At 35.2% G+C, this 17,350-nt stretch overlaps 1 protein-coding gene across 1 annotated transcript; it reads left to right on the plus strand.

Moving 5' to 3' along the window:
• Positions 1 to 8,989: 8,989 nt before the first annotated feature.
• Positions 8,990 to 15,055, plus strand: LOC137737090 (3-isopropylmalate dehydratase large subunit, chloroplastic-like). Its single transcript, XM_068476454.1, has 15 exons — positions 8,990 to 9,294; positions 9,391 to 9,522; positions 9,620 to 9,790; positions 10,529 to 10,681; positions 10,763 to 10,831; positions 10,914 to 11,030; positions 12,299 to 12,373; positions 12,535 to 12,612; positions 12,698 to 12,793; positions 13,039 to 13,088; positions 13,644 to 13,698; positions 13,811 to 13,942; positions 14,113 to 14,160; positions 14,283 to 14,441; positions 14,689 to 15,055. Exons 1-15 carry the CDS (start codon positions 9,244 to 9,246, stop codon positions 14,827 to 14,829), a joined length of 1,527 nt encoding a protein of 508 aa, XP_068332555.1. The 5' UTR covers positions 8,990 to 9,243; the 3' UTR covers positions 14,830 to 15,055.
• Positions 15,056 to 17,350: the final 2,295 nt, after the last annotated feature.

Consider the following 17,350-nt stretch of genomic DNA (forward strand, 5'->3'; position numbering starts at 1 on the left):
AACATAAGATTTTGTGGTATCCACTTGTGTAAATATTTTAAATTGACGATCGAATTAGTTCATTGTATTCATATAGGATTAAGGAGTGTAGCTTTAAAAAAATCATCAAAATCAGAGTTAAAACTACCGTTATATGGTATTTTTTGTTTATAACCGTCGAAAAGGTTTGTCCCGTTACATAATCTCTGAATGTTTGTTTGTTGCGATTTTTGGCGTATGCGATCTCGAATTATGTACAAACAAGTTTGACGGTTCCATCGTCTAGACTAGTTTCATACAATACATATCTCATCAAAACAATAGATTCACTAACACGTGGAGTTTATTTATACTTTCATAAAGTATAACATAAGATTTTGGGGTATCCACTTCTGTAAATATTTTAAATCGACAATCAAATTAGTTCTTAAGCAAAAGGGGAAAAAAAAAACACTTTGCACGATGTAGGTACGCCAGCGTCGCGCAAAGATGTTTTGCTCAAAGCAAGCGTACCAACGTCGCGCAAAGTTTTTTTTTTTTTTTTTTTTTTTTTTTTTGGCCTTTTGCTTTTATTTTGGGGTTCTTGCATTGCCTTTTTCTATTGTTGTATCCACTTATGTAAATGTTTTAAATTCACGATCAAATTAGTTCATTGTATTCACATAGGGTTAAGGAGTGTAGCTGTAAAAAAATAATCAAAATCTGAGTTAAAATAACCGTTAAATTATGATTTTTCGTTTATTGCCGTCAAAAAGGTTTGTCCCGTTACTTGATATCTGAATATTTGTTTTTTACGATTTTTGGCGTATACAATCTCGAAGCATATACAAACAAGTTTGACGGTTGGATCATTGAAACTAGTTTCATACAATGCATATCCTATCAAAACAATAGATTCACTAACACTTGGAGTTTATTTATACTTTTATTAAGTATAACATAAGATTTTGTGGAATCCACTTGTGTAAATATTTTAAATTGAGGATCAAATTAGTTCATTGTATTCATATAGGATCAAGGAGTGTAGCTATAAAAAAATCATCAAAATCGGAGTTAAAACTACCGTTAAATGGTGATTTTTCATTTATAACCGTTGAAAATGTTTGTCCATTTACATAATCTCTTAATATTTGTTTTTTTTTATTTTTGGCGTATGCGATCTCGAGGCATATACAAACAAGTTTGACTGTTGGATCATTGAAAATAGTTTCGTACAATGTGTATCCCATCAAAACAATAGATTCATTAATACGTTGAGGTTATTTATATTTTCATTAAGTATAACATAAGATTTTGTGATATCCACTAGTGTAAATATTTTAAATTGACGATTGAATTAGTTCATTGTATTAATATAGGATCCAGGAGTGTAGCTGTAAAAAAAATCATCAAAATTAGAGTTAAAACTACCGTTAAATCGTGATTTTTCGTTTATAACCGTCGAAAAGGTTTGTCCCGTTACATAATATCTAAATGTTTGTTTTTGTCGATTTTTGGTGTATACGATCTCAAAGCATATACAAACAAGTTTGACGGTTGGATCGTTGAAACTAGTTTCGTACAATGCGTATCCCATCAAAACAATAGATTCATTAACACTTGAAGTTTATTTATACTTTCATTTTGGGGTTCTTGCATTGCCTTTTTCTTTTGTGGCATCCACTTGTGTAAATGTTTTAAATTGACGATCGAATTAGTTCATTGTATTCATATAGGGTTAAGTAGTGCAGCTGTAAAAAAAAATATCAAAATCAGAGTTAAAATAACCGTTAAATTGTGATTTTTCGTTTATTGCTGGCGAAAATGTTTGTCATTTTACTTGATATCTGAATGTTTATTTTTTGCGATTTTTGGTGTATGCGATCTTGAAGCATATACAAACAAGTTTGACGGGTTGATCGTTGAAACTAGTTTCGTACAATGCGTATCCCATCAAAACAAAAGATTTATTAACACTTGGAGTTTATTTATACTTTCATTAAGTATAATATAAGATTTTGTTGTATCCACTTGTGTAAATATTTTAAATTGAGGATCAAATTAGTTCATTGTATTCATATAGGATTAATGAGTGTAGCTGTAAAAAAATCATCAAAATCGGAGTTAAAACTACCGTTAGATGGTGATTTTTCGTTTATAACCATAGAAAAGGTTTGTCCCGTTACATAATCTTTGAATGTTTATTTTTTTCGATTTTTGGCGTATGCGATCTCGAAGCATATACAAACAAATTTGGCGGTTGGATCTTTGATATTAGTTTCGTACAATGCGTATCCCATCAAAACACTAGATTCACTAATACTTTGAGTTTATTTATACTTTCATTAAGTGTAATATAAGATTTTGTGCTATCCACTAGTGTAAATATTTTAAATTGATGATTGAATTAGTTCATTGTATTCATATCGGATGAAGGAGTGTAGCTGCAAAAAATTATCAAAATTGGAGTTAAAACTACTGTTAAATGATGATTTTTCGTTTATAACCATCGAAGGGGTTTGTCCCGTTACATAATATCTAAATGTTTGTTTTCGTCGATTTTTAGCGTATACAATCTTAAAGCATATACAAACAAGTTTGACGGTTGGATCGTTGAAACTAGTTTCGTACAATGCGTATTACATGAAAACAATAGATTCACTAATAGTTTGAGTTTATTTATACTTTCATTAAGTATAACATAAGATTTTATGGTATCCACTTGTGTAAATATTTTAAATTGACAATCGAATTAGTTCATTTTATTCATATAGGATCAAGGAGTGTAGCTGTAAAAAAATCAACAAAATAAGAGTTAAAACTACCGTTAAATGGTGATTTTTCGTTTATAATCATCGAAAAGGTTTGTCCCATTACATAATCTCTTAATGTTTGTTTGTTGCGATTTTTGGCGTATGCGATCTCGAATTATGTACAAACAAGTTTGATGGTTGGATCGTCTAGACTAGTTTCATACAATGCATATCTCATCAAAACAATAGATTCACTAACACTTGGAGTTTATTTATACTTTCATTAAGTATAACATAAGATTTTGTGATATCCACTTGTGTAAATATCTTAAATTGACAATCGAATTAGTTCATTTTATTCATATAGGATCAGGGAGTGTAGCTGTAAAAAAATCAACAAAATAAGAGTTAAAACTACCGTTAAATGGTGATTTTTCGTTTATGATTATCGAAAAGGTTTGTCCCATTACATAATCTCTTAATGTTTGTTTGTTGCGATTTTTGGCGTATGCGATCTCGAATTATGTACAAACAAGTTTGATGGTTGGATCGTCTAGACTAGTTTCATACAATGCATATCTCATCAAAGCAATAGATTCACTAACACTTGGAGTTTATTTATACTTTCATTAAGTATAACATAAGATTTTGTGGTATCCACTTGTGTAAATATTTTAAATCGATGATCGAATTAGTTCATAAGCAAAATGGAAAAAAGAAACACTTTGCACGACGTAGGTACGCCAGCGTCGCATAAATATGTTTTGCACGCTGTAGATCTTCGTTGCACAAAGCTGTTTTGCGCGACGCAAGCGTACCAACGTCGCGCAAAGTTTTTTTCTCCCCCTTTTGCTTTTATTTTGGTGTTCTTGAAATGCCGTTTTCTTTTGTGGTATCCACCTATGTAAATATTTTAAATTGATAATCAAATTAGTTTATTGTAAAAAAAAATCATCAAAATTAAAGTTAAAATAACCGTTAAATTGTGATTTTTCGTTTATCGCTGGCGAAAAGGTTTGTCCCGTTACTTGATATAGGAATGTTTGTTTTTTGTGATTTTTGGCGTATTCGATCTCGAAGCATATACAAACAAGTTTGATAGTTGGATCCTTGAAACTAGTTTCATACAATACGTATCCCATCAAAACAATAGATTCACTATCAGTTGGAGATTATTTGTACTTTCATTAAGTATAATATAAGATTTTCTTGTATACACTTTTGTAAATGTTTTAAATTGAGGATCAAATTTGTTCATTGTATTCATATAGGATCAAGGAGTGTAGGTGTACAAAAATCATCAAAATCAGAGTTAAAACTACCGTTAAATGGTGATTTTTCATTTATAATTGTCGAAAAGGTTTGTCCTGTTACATAATCTCTTAATGTTTTTTTTTTCTTTCGATTTTTGGTGTATGTGATCTCAAAAAGGATCATTGAAACTAGTTTCGTACAATGCGTATCCCATCAAAACTATATATTCACCAATACTGTGAGTTTATTTATACTTTCATTAAGTAAAACATAAGATTTTGTGATATCCACTAGTGTAAATATTTTAAATTGACAATTGAATTAGTTCATTTTATTCATATAGGATCAAGGAGCGTAGCTGTCACATCCCGGCCTGGGGTGGATCACTTCCTGGGCCCACTTCACCACCATAACGCGATATTGTCCGCTTTGGGCTTATCATTCCCTCACGGTTTTGTTTTTGGGAACTCACGAGCAACTTCCCAGTGGGTCACCCATCATGGGATTACTCTAGCCCCCTTCTCGCTTAACTTTGGAGTTCCTATGGAACCCGAAGCCAGTGAGCTCCCAAAATGCCTCGTGCTAGGTAGAGATGGGAATATACATTCAAGGATCACTCCCCTGGCGATGTTGGATGTCACAATCCACCCATCTTAGGGGCCCGACGTCCTCGTCGGCACACACGCGACCAGGGTTAGGCTCTGATACCAATTTGTCACATCCCGGCCCGGGACGGATCACTTCCTAGGCCCACTCCACCACCGTAGCACGATATTGTCCATTTTAGGCTTACCATTCCATAATATACAGCCTAACCCTGGCTGCGTGTGTGCCGACGAGGATGTCGGGCCCCTAAGGGGGGTGGATTGTGACATCCCACATCGTCTAGGGGAGTGATCTTTAAATGTATATTCCTATCCTTACCTAGCACGAGACCTTTTGGGAGCTCACTGGTTTTGGGTTCCGTAGGAACTCCGAAGTTAAGCGAGAAGGGGGCTAGAGCAATCCCATGAGTGGTGACCCACTGGGAAGTTGCTCGTGAGTTCCCAAAAATAAAACCGTGAGGGAATGGTAAGCCCAAAACGGACAATATCGTGCTACGGTGGTGAAGCGGGCCCGGGAAGTGGTCTTCCTCGGGCCAAGATGTGACAGTAGCTGTAAAAAATCATCAAAATCAGAGTTAAAACTACCGTTAAATGGTGATTTTTGGTTTATAACTGTTTAAAAGGTTTGTCCCGTTACATAATCTCTGAATGTTTGTTTTTGTCGATTTTTGGTGTATACAATCTTGAAGCATATTCAAACAAGTTTGACGGTTGGATCGTTGAAACTAGTTTCGTACAATGCGTATCACATCAAAATAATAGATTCACTGATACTTTGAGTTTATTTATACTTTCATTAAGTATAACATAAGATTTTGTGGTATCCACTAGTGTATATATTTTAAATTGACGATCAAATTAGTTTATTGTATTCATATAGGATCAAGGAGTGTAGCTGTAAAAAATCATCATAATCAGAGTTAAAACTACCGTTAAATCGTGATTTTTCGTTTGTAACCGTCGAAAAGGTTTGTCCCTTTACATAATCTCTGAATGTTTGTTTTTTGCAATTTTTGGTATATGTGATCTCGAAGCATATACAAACAAGTTTGATGGTTGGATCGTTGAAACTAGTTTCGTACAATGCATATCCCATCAAAACAATAGATTCACTAACACTTGGAGTTTATTTGTACTTTCATTAAGTATAACATAAGATTTTGTGGTATCCACTTGTGTAAATATTTTAAATTGAGGATCGAGTTCACTATATTCATATAGGATCCAGGAGTGTAGCTGTAATAAATCATCAAAATCGTAGTTAAAACTACCGTTAAATGGTGATTTTTTGTTTATAACCGTTGAAAAGTTTTGTACCGTTAATTGATCTCTGCATGTTTTTTTTTGTTGATTTTTGGCGTATGCGATCTCGAAGCATATACAAACAAGTTTGACGGTTGGATCTTTGAAACTAGTTTCATACAATGCGTTTCCCATCAAGTTCAATGGTATATATATTTACTAAGTAGATTTTAATTCATTTATTTTGGGTTTATGTAAAAAAAATTTGAATTTGAAAGGGTTTTTGTTAGAAAAATATACACTTTGAGTACTTTTTATAATATTTTTTTTTAAAAAAAACTTGCTCAACACCTTAATGTGGTTGTCGTGCAAAATCACTTTGCGCGATGTCAAATTGTATACCTATGTCATGCCAGTTGTGATAATTTTGGCGGTGCAATAGTGAAAAATAGGCTTTTTTTTCTTTCAATTTTCCAAGTTTGGACCTCTCTATTCCCTCTCGCTAATCTCAGACTCTCTCTCGACCTCACCTCACCCTCCTCGACCTCTCTCTTCCCTCTCGCTAATCTCATACTCTCTCTCGACCTCTCCTAGACCTCACTCCTCAGTGTCCTCACCCTCACTCAGGCACTCTCTCTCGACCTCACCTCACCCTCCTCGATCTCACCCTCACTCAGTCACTCTCTCTCTCTCGACCTCCTCGTTGATTTCTCTCCTTCTCACACATCAGACAAGTGACTCACCCCTCATCCCTCACTTCCTTCTCATCCCTCACCTCAGTGTGCACCGATTCTCCCCCAAATCAGGTAAATTTTGGAATTAATTTAGGGTTTGAAATTTAATTTAGGGTTGGAATTCTAGATTAGGGTTTGTGAAATTTAGCAATTGGAAGACAAAGTATACTGTATACTGAGGGTTTAGGGGTTGAAATCTAATTGCATTCAGAATTGGATTCCAGCTTTTGCTTTGCTTCATACTCTCAAAGGGGATATGCATATGCTTCAAGGTCCTGTTTTGGTTGAAGCTTCTTTGACAATTGCAGGCAAGTTCCTATTTATTATCTCCCTTGAGTACTCTACTAATCGTAATGATTCCACAATGCTTTTGAATTGATTTATACATATCATGCCATGATTAAATAATGTTATAAGATATGTTGCACTATTGTGAAATGCTAAAATAATCCTATGGGATGCGCATGTAAGTTCAGGTAAGGTTATTAGGTTGACTAGAATTATTGCATCATTATGGCATGCTTATACTCATGTAGTCTGCTTATCATTGTCGCACCCCTGTGTTAGTGCTTGCCCCGGGCCAGGGCTAGTCCATCACGTGTATGTTCACCTCCCGCATCGCACACTCCCCTTGGATCCAAGTAGGTGCCAGTCCTGTTGTACAAGTCGCATTAGGCGACTCCGACTTGTAGGTAACCGCGATTATTGCTAGTCTTCACGTGATCGTAGCACTAGAGCGTATATTATGATTACACCCAGTCCTGTCGTACAAGTCGTATTAGGCGACTCTGACTCATGTGCTAGCATAGATTGATGAGCAATAGGTCAGTCGTACAGGTCGCATTAGGCGACTTCTACTGGTGTGCTAGCATAGGTTGTTGAGCACCTGATTTTACTTATATTACTGTTGAGATTTTGTGATTTTGGAATGTTATGCCTTATTTACGTTTTGCAGGCTACGGTAAGTATTTTCATACTATACATAATATGTATATTTTGGGAACTATATATATTTTATGGCGAGGGGTTATAACGTTTTCAAAGGTTTTTATTAAAACTTTATTTTCAGACCCACTTACCTTTGTTTTTTGCCCCTCCAGGTTTAGTAGATGTGCTCTCGTGTCGATGATGATTCTTGGCAAGTCTTGGTGTAGATGATTACCTTCAATAGTATAATTCCTTACCCTATTTAATGTACTGTACTTATGCTCTGTTATCACGTGTGAAATGAATTCATTATAGCTCACCAACACACTCTTATACTTAGACACTTTTAGGTTTAAATTTATTCACATTTTTCTACATCACTACACTTTATGGCTTTGTCATCTTTCAGGTGTTGGCCAACACAGCTCGATTTGGAATTCTAGTAGACATTCTGGGTTGGGGTGTGTCAAGTGGTACACCGTTGTTATTTTGTAAGTGGGGGGAAATTTTATTTTTTATGTTATTAATTTTTTTAACACAAGAATCTCATCACCCGTTGTTCCGGACAAATTGAAAAATCTATTGTCATCTTGACTACTATTGGGAAACAATACTAAAAAAATAAAACTGAAAAATGTAATTCAATTTAAAGTCTTTCTCTTATTCTAAGCTAATTTATATAGGGAGTTTTAACGAAAAACTCATGATACTGTTCATTTTAACGAAAAATCACATTTTTACACTAAAAAGTCAATCATAGTACTATTCACTTTACCCTTTATTTTGTTCTTATCATTAAAACTCAAAATTTTCAAACTCTTTTCATTAGTTTTTCTATATATATATATATATATATATATATCTCTCTCTCTCTCTCTCTCTCTCTCTCTCTCTCTCTCTCTCTCTCTCTCTCTCTCTCTCTCTCTCTCTCTCTCTCTCTCTCTCTCTCTCTCTCTCTCTCTCTCTTAATGATAGCTAACAATGGGAGAAAAAAAGAGTGTGGAAAGGTGGGGGTGGGGTGGGGGTTATGCGCACCTAGTGCAAGTGATGTTTTTTACATTTTTTTTTGTTCATATCATTAAATAAAGTTAGTAGATTTTTTATTTTATTTTATTAAAATGCAAAGATTTAAAACTATTTTCATTAGTTTTCCTATTATGTAATTATATAATATTGATGTGTAGAATAGCTCTATATATTCCATAATCATGTTTAGGAAATTTGTCATATTTAGTCCGACACAGAACTAAACACATAATTAGTCCGACAATGCACTAAACACTTTATCCTGCTTAGTCCAAGCCAAACTAGTCCAACTTAGACCCTCAAGCTTGTCTAATCCGTGATAGTCCAATGTCAAAAAACGATTTCTAAAAGAATTAAAATACATCATTCTAAAGTACAAATTGTACTTTTCATTTTTTTTTTTAAATAAATAGTATTCTACGCTAATATATGTTATACATTTTAAATATAAAACGTAACAAGTTCCGGGAAGCGTGTGTCATTTTGCCGCTACGTAATTTGGTCGACCGCTGCATTGTCGCATATGATGGAGCTTCCCCTCTGGACAACATAAAATAAAGCAACATCAACTACCCACCTCCCCATGTCCAGTCACAGCCACTCCAAAACACACGCCACTCAGCCGCCGCTTCCCACAAGTAGCAAAACCAAAACACCACTCTTCCACTTCTTCCTCTTCGTCACTTTCTTCTTCTTCTGCAGAGACATCAGAGTTACGCCGCATAAACTCGCATTCTGACACCCATGGCTTGCTCCACCGCTGCTCCGCCGTCCACCTCCTTCATCAGCAACAAGGTCCCTTTTGGTTTTTCTGGCTCCAACTTTTTTTTCTTCCAATTTATTTTTTTGTTGGGTTTTCACTAACCATTGCTGAATTTGATTGAACCTCAGAAGGATCTGAATCTCTCTGCTTTCTCCTCCGCAACGCTGATTTCTAGTCAGAAATGCAAGAGAAAATCCAAGAAAATTTGCTCCGTCATAGCTCCGCAGCAATCGGAGCGCCAGCCCGCCACCACCGGCTCGGTTAGGATGAACTTTTTTCCATTGGTCTTGTGCAATTAGGATTGATGAGAATCCCCATTTGGCGGGTTTTTTGAATTGGGTTTTGGTTAATTTTCAGGTTAAGACCGGGATGACGATGACTGAGAAGATATTTGCTCGAGCCTCTGAGAGAACCCAGCTGAGTCCGGGTGAGAATGTTTGGGTTGATGTCGATGTTTTGATGACCCATGACGTCTGTGGACCCGGTTCATTTGGAGTCTTCAAGAAAGAGTTCGGCCAGAACGCAAAGGTACTTCCTTTTCTTCTTTTTGTTTTTGTTTTTCTAAATGCATTACTGTATTAAACACCCAAAAGACTAGCAGTGTAATCGGAAGCCATATTTTTCCGTTTTGAATAGCTTAGTTTACTGATCTAGACATGCTTTACAAACCAATAATGAGAAGGGGTGGGCATAAATATTTTGTCAGAAGCAATAGGTTCATTGATCAAGTCGGGTTATCGTTGAGTGACTCTTCTAGCAATGGTAATGATTACATTAGAGAATCTACTTCTATGAATCGGGTACAAGAAACATTGTGCATCAATGTGTCCCAAATGGTTTCTGCGCATCACTGCAGGAGTCAAGGAACAATAGCATCATAGTGTAGCTTGACCCAACCCAACATTGGATGGCTGCAATGAGAAGGTTGTGTTTGTTTCTCCTTGTCCTAGTTCACATGCCCATTTCTGTGGGTAAACATCTTGTTGTCTGCGAGGCCAATACAACATATCAACATACAAGTCCTCTCTTACTGCTTTGTTTATGAATAACCATAACCAATCACAGAAATAAAGGAAAGAAGGAATTCATTTGCATTTAACTCATTGCTTGATGACATATTTTCTTTGTTTAGCTCACTATTCATCATCTCTGTATATGTGTTGATTATTATTGAAAAGGCCTATTTTTCATATCTGAGATTTTGTAATCACAGCAGTTTTTGTTGTCATGGGGTATAAATAGTGCTTCATTGTTTCGATATTGCAGGTTTGGAACCGTGAAAAGGTTGTTATCATACCTGACCATTATATATTTACCACTGATGAACGTGCGAACCGAAATGTGGATATCTTGAGGGATTTGTGCACCGAGCAAAACATCAAGTATTTCTATGATATCAAGGATCTAAGTAATTTCAAGGTGTGGATTTTAGTGTTATGTTTTCACCATGTTTTAATTGGTTTAATCATCAGATATTGAGTTTAGTTGACAATTTGGCAGGCCAACCCAGATTATAAGGGCGTATGCCATGTTGCTCTTGCTCAAGAAGGTCATTGCAGGCCGGGGGAGGTACTTTCCTTTGAAGAGTTCAACATTATTTTATGGTTTTTTCAGTCCAAAGTAGCAACCAAACACCTGATTTGGTCTTCAGGTTCTGCTGGGTACAGATTCTCATACATGTACTGCTGGAGCTTTTGGACAATTTGCTACTGGAATCGGGAACACTGATGCAGGATTTGTATTGGGCACTGGGAAGCTTCTCCTCAAGGTTTGGAGATTTTAAATATGTTTTCATTTCTGCCTTTCTGATCACATATAATTGTCACTCTCTGGCGGATTTCATGCGAATGGTTTAATTCCACGGATAGTTTAGCTTCCACTAATATAATATTGGTGAATATTGGCCCCTTTCACCCTGTTTAGGTTTCATACTGTGCTTTACACGTATTAAAAATTTGAGCCATTGTAATACTGTAGTGCTTCAATGGTTTTGGAGTTGTTTCTTACCTTTTCTTTTGTTTTATTTAAATTATGATGGTGATAATGAATTTCTAAGTCCTTTGTAATAAATGAAGGGTCAATGAACCATCGTCATTTGTATCATGATCTTCCACCAGTATGTTATGTCTACTGACTGATAGAATCATTGATTTTTGGCAGAGTATTCAACTTCAAACATCAAGAACTATGTATTTAGTTGTAGAAAGTAGTAGTATTTACGTTGCAATAAGTCATGGGAAAACAATATGAAATGACTTTGAATATTAGGTAGTGACAACCAATACGATTTAAATGCTTGTTGCAGAACTTTTCTGCCTTCATTAGTCTTATTTAAGTGTGGTCATGAAGGTGGTGATGGTTTTTGAAAGTGCACTGGCAGGGATGATGAGTTTGTGAAACTTTGATATTGTGCACATGAAGGGATTTTAGTAAATGGTTGATTTAGATTGATTTATACAGTTTTAGATTGTTGTACATGTCCTGGAAGCAAGTGTTGCTTGAGGTGTTTAGATACATGCCATATGAAACAACAGGCTCTAGTAGCATTTGCATGTGATACTCAAGTTTTATTAAGCACAAGTACCACGTCTGCAAGCCCAAGTTGAGATGTTTTCATCTTATATTATGTCCTGCTATAAGGAAGTGGGGTTTTCATTTGATTTTTGAAGCTATGGGTTAGACTTTATAAAAGCCATTAGACTTGACTGTATTGAAGGCAATATCAGGAAGGGTACATATTGCAGACTCACTCAACCTGAGGTTTGAATGTCTCAAAAGAAATCATTGGACATTGTTAAAAACTTGGAAAACAGGAAAGTACATCATATAGTGGGCCGAAAAGGGAGAATTATGCTTTTTGATAAGCTAAATGTGTCTCTTTCCAGTATGAGCTATGAGTGATTGAGGTTGTATCTGTAGATTCACAATTTCTGCTGTATTTCTATATCTCATACTTTAATGTTATAGTTGTTTGCAGTAATTTCTTTGAATTTTATTGTATTTTCATACTTCTCTGATTTCCTTCTCAAATTGCAGGTGCCACCAACGTTGAGATTTGTGATGGATGGTGAAATGCCCGACTATTTGCTTGCCAAAGATTTGATTCTGCAAGTAAGTTTAATCAGGTCTCAAGGCATTTTTTTTTACTCAGTCTGCATAGCATACAAAGAAGTTAAAATTATAAGAGTTAGACAGATCATATGATTTTATTTGCTTGATATATAACACATCCAGCCTTGTTGTTTCCTTGATAAATGAATTTCATCTGGCAGATTATTGGTGAAATATCTGTTGCTGGTGGAACATATAAAGCTATGGAGTTTGTTGGCAGCACTGTTGAAAGCTTATCTGTAAGTGAATTTTACTGCATGTCTGATCATACCATTCATCTGGTTGTATCTGTTAATTACTCTTTCACAAACTTGTGCTGGACAGATGGAAGAAAGAATGACATTATGCAACATGGTTGTTGAGGCTGGAGGTAAAAATGGTATTGTTCCTGCTGATAGCACTACATTTAAGTACCTTGAGGTTAGTGCTACAAATCTTCAAATGCTATGATGGCTCTCTCTCCCTCTCTTTCCCCTGCTCCTTTAGAGTCAGTAAAATGGGGTTGGGAGCACAACATTTTCTTGTTACAGTTAGGGGATTTATTTTTTTATTTTATTTTATTTATTTTTTGTGTGGGTGGCTGTCACAAATTTGTTCTTTTTTGAATGTCACATACATTTGTGTTGTGTAGCACAGGCTATATAATGTTTAATGTTGAATTGCAGGATAAGACGTCTGTTCCCTACGAACCTGTTTACAGTGATGCTAAAGCAAGGTAATTTATGCTACTGATTATCCACATTTTGTTAGACCATTTCATGATCCAGTTTATAATGTTCGAACTCTGAAGCATGTTTTTTGCTTTCAACGTGGACATGCACTCTAGAATCTTATGTTTAGTTTTTATGGTTGATGCTTTTATACAAACTTTTTAGATTTAGTAACGTTTTAATGTCAGATATTTAAAATAGTATTTCCTATGGTTTTGAGGGACTTTTGACGCACTGATGGTGCATTTGAATTTTGACAATGTTATGTTAGTGGATGAGACATCATTCTATATTCATCTTTTTTAAAATACTATGTGGTCATCATCTTATGTATTTTAGTTCAGGTTGTCACGGACTACCTTATCATCATTTGTAAATCTACAGCAGATGTAAGAGAATTGGATGTTAAGCATACCTAGGATTCGAATACGCATATTCTTTTATATTCCTTTTTATAATATGCAAATTCTTTTATTCCTTCTGTTGACTAACTTAAGATTTGTGAGATTTGGCCTGTTGGAATTCGTTTGTATTAATGAGTTTGTTTTGTGTGCATTTAGATTTCTTAAAGAGTACAGATTTGATATCTCAAAATTGGAGCCATTGGTGGCAAAGGTGAGCAGCACATAGATTGGTCTCTTATAGTTTAATCTCCCTAGTAGATATTCAATGATTTGTAATTTTGCCTCTCTTCCATGGTTAATTCATAAAAAGAATTGTTTTCCAGCCTCATTCTCCAGATAATCGTGCTTTAGCAAGAGAATGCAAAGATGTGAAAATTGACAGAGTATATATCGGTTCTTGTACTGGTGGAAAAACAGAGGATTTTATGGCTGCAGCCAGAGTTTTTCTAGCATCTGTAAGGAGTCAAATCTTTGTCACATGAGTATTGAGATATTGTTTACATATGCTGACTTCGGATATTGTTTACATATTCTGTAATGCTGACTTCAATTGACATCTGAATGTTTTTTTTTGGAAATTCTCTTTTCTTGGTTTAAGCTTAAAGATTTAATTCCTTTGCTGCAGGGGAAAAAGGTCAAAGTTCCCACATTTCTTGTGCCTGCTACCCAAAAGGTTTGTCAAGCTACAGAATTAAGTGCTTCGGTGACAACATCTGTATATATAAATTTATCAAGAAATTTTATGAAAGGCATGATAAATGAAATCTTGTTTATTGTATATTCTGAAATCTGCAGGTTTGGATGGACGTGTATAGTCTGCCAGTTCCAGGGTCTGGTGGCAAGACTTGCTCCCAGATATTTGAGGAAGCTGGATGTGACGCACCTGCAAGTCCCACTTGCGGTGCTTGCATGGGTGGTCCGAAAGACACGCATGCACGCTTAAATGAACCTCAGGCGAGTGCATCCCTTCTGCAACACATTCATAAGGATCTAATGTGCTCTCCTGTCTTGGGGCAGCTGGACGTCACGCATTGTTGCATTTCACTATGTCGTCTTCGATAGAATTGGGACTGACTTCCCTGCCTTTGGGGTTCATAACCCAATTTGCAGATAACCTTGTTGCAAGGAGAACATCTTGGTTTTAGTTTCAGTTGTATTGAAAATAAATACTGGTAGATTATTAACCATCTTGTCTTTGCAGGTATGCGTCTCGACAACAAACAGGAACTTCCCAGGCCGAATGGGTCACAAGGAAGGCCAGATATATCTCGCTTCCCCCTATACGGCTGCTGCGTCAGCTTTGACTGGTTACGTCACCGACCCGAGAGAGTTTTTGCAGTAGGCAGTTTTATCATTACAATCTGATCAGTGTATGTCATCTTTATATTCTGCAACTAAATGCTGTTAGATAGCAGAGATTACGGAATAATGGGTATAACATCCATCCTGCAAGGTTTTATGTCTTGTGATTGTCGGGTAGCTGCCATATTGTATGTGTAATCGTTTGAGCATGTTAGAATGTATTTATGAAACGATGGAATAAAGAGGGCTTGTCGGTGAACTTCTCACTCTATGCAGCATTGTCTGTTCCAACACAGAACGGATGTGAGTTATAAGAGCCAGTAACACGATCACAGTGAGATGCTGCTCAATATCAGTAACTCTCAGAGATTACTCTCTGTACAACAAGAGCAGAGCTCTGATACCAATTGAAATTGGTATTAGGCGGATTATCCTGCTAATAAAATTTTTAACTTTGCACAGTAAACTAGTCAAATGAGCTAGATAACTAGTTACAAGTTTTTCAGTGACAGAAAGTACAGTTGCAAGAACTAAACTTAATTGACTAGTACATCTAACTAGTTAGAGTCTACCTAGATCTGTCTTAACAACAAAAAATCACAAAATGGAACGCATTCACATATCTTTCCATTATGCAAACAACAATGACAAAGCAACGATGACTAGTCAAATTCACTAGTCAACTAAGTACAAATTCGTTAGTTAACCAAGCACAAATCTATCTAACAGACTTAGTTTCCTACAAGTTATTATAGTCAACAACAATACAATTCATTTTTAATATTAGAAAGTCAGAAAGAGAGTTTAGTGTCTCAAGGCTTCACAAAAAAAAAACTAAAACTAAAACTGAATTTGATGCATGAAAACAAGGGCAATTTTTTGATAAAAAACATAAATCTAAAATTCTTTTTATTAGAAGGAAAAAAAAGAAAAAAAAAATAAAAAGGGTAAGAAGTGCTGGAACCGGTGAAACATTTAATATCTCAAAATTGCCCCTTTTATTACAGGTTGTAAAAATAATAAAAAGTAAAAATGTAAGGACATGATGATAAAAACATGGCAAGGAGAGAAAGTGGAGGAAAGAAAATAGAACGTGTAGAAAGAAAGAACCTGTATTTTAAGCAGTTGCCGTAGTAGTCTCCCACTGTAACAAAATTATATTTTAAAAAAATATCTAAGAAATTTAAAAAATGAGATTAAAAAAAGGGGATGTGCTGAAATCCCTGATTTATTTTCTTATAAAAACGAGATAAAATGAATTTAACCCAACCAACCAACACCACTCCTCCTCCATTTTAGAAGAGCCTGAGTGTTTAATATCTCACAAAAATAAAAATAAGAAAATACAAAATAAAACACAGCCATAGTATTGTAACAAAAAACAGAAACTTAAAATTGTTTCTATTGAAAAAAAAAAAAAAAAAAAGATATGACCAACTCCACTCCTCCATTTTCAGAGAGAGAAGGGGACTAATATGTCATAGAAATATTGTTAAAAAAACAGAAACTTAAAATTTGTTTTATTGAAAAATGAAAAAAAATAAAGAAAAAAGGAAAAAAAATAAATGAAAGAGACGTGACCAACTCCACTCCTCTTTCATTTTCGGAGAAAATATTAATCTAACAAAATTATATTTAAAAAAATATCTAAGAAATTTAAAAATGAGATAAAAAGAATTTAATAACTCACAAAATTATATATTTATATATAGATATATACGAAATCAACGTGGGAGAAAGAAAGGAGTAGAGGTTGCTGTGAGTTTTCAAAAAGGAGTGTAATTCGCCCACTACAAGCGCTAACTTCCCAGTTTGTAAAATCCCATTTTTTCCGTTTCTACTCATTTTCCCATATCCAAATTCAAATGTTCTAATTTTCCCCTCAGTTATGTAACTGCCATCAACAGTTGTTGCTTGGTATTACAGACTTTCACACTCCAACGTGGGATAAAACGGGTTTAAGCAACATCCGAGTCATCATTCTTTTTTTTTTTTTTTTTTTTCAATTTTTTTCGCTTTTTTGCTTTGCCACTCCTCTCTCTCCCTCTCCCCAGGCGTAAAAGGGAAATTAATTTGGGTGTCAGCTTCTTTTGCTATAGCTTTTGCAAACTCTAATTCATATACATATTCATTTGTGTATATATATAAATATATGTATATGCATTTTTGTGGTTAAAATCTTGGTGCTTTTTATTTCAATTTTCTTGTTCTTTCTCTCTCCTTTTTGTTATGGGGCCAATGGAGTATAAGCCCTATTACTGAGAAAGTACATAAGGTTGTGGTGGTCTATTCCTTTCACAAAATGTTTCCGTTGCAAATAATTCTACCATTTTTCACTGCCTGCACATTTGCAATAAACTCTCTCTCATAAGTGGATAATGCTTCGTTTCTAGGACCTAATGATTGGCTGGAGAAGGCAATAGGTTTACCTTATTTGGCATGACTGGGGCCTGTGGAGATCTCATCACTTGTTACAATTGACTAAAAGCATCTTGGGCACTAGGTGACCAAAGAAACCCTTCTTTCTTTGTGAGTTGATAAAATGGCTAACATATCTTGCC

This window comes from Pyrus communis, chromosome 6 (assembly GCF_963583255.1).
Source record: "Pyrus communis chromosome 6, drPyrComm1.1, whole genome shotgun sequence".
Classification (NCBI taxonomy): Eukaryota; Viridiplantae; Streptophyta; class Magnoliopsida; order Rosales; family Rosaceae; genus Pyrus; species Pyrus communis.

Bases quoted from the DNA above. Each gene is read 5' to 3' on its own strand.
- LOC137737090 (XM_068476454.1), top strand. From the start codon at position 9,244: ATGGCTTGCTCCACCGCTGCTCCGCCGTCCACCTCCTTCATCAGCAAC. The intron at 10,682-10,762 runs GTGTGGATTTTA...ACAATTTGGCAG, and splicing joins AGGATCTAAGTAATTTCAAG to GCCAACCCAGATTATAAGGG. The intron at 13,699-13,810 runs GTGAGCAGCACA...ATTGTTTTCCAG, and splicing joins TGGAGCCATTGGTGGCAAAG to CCTCATTCTCCAGATAATCG.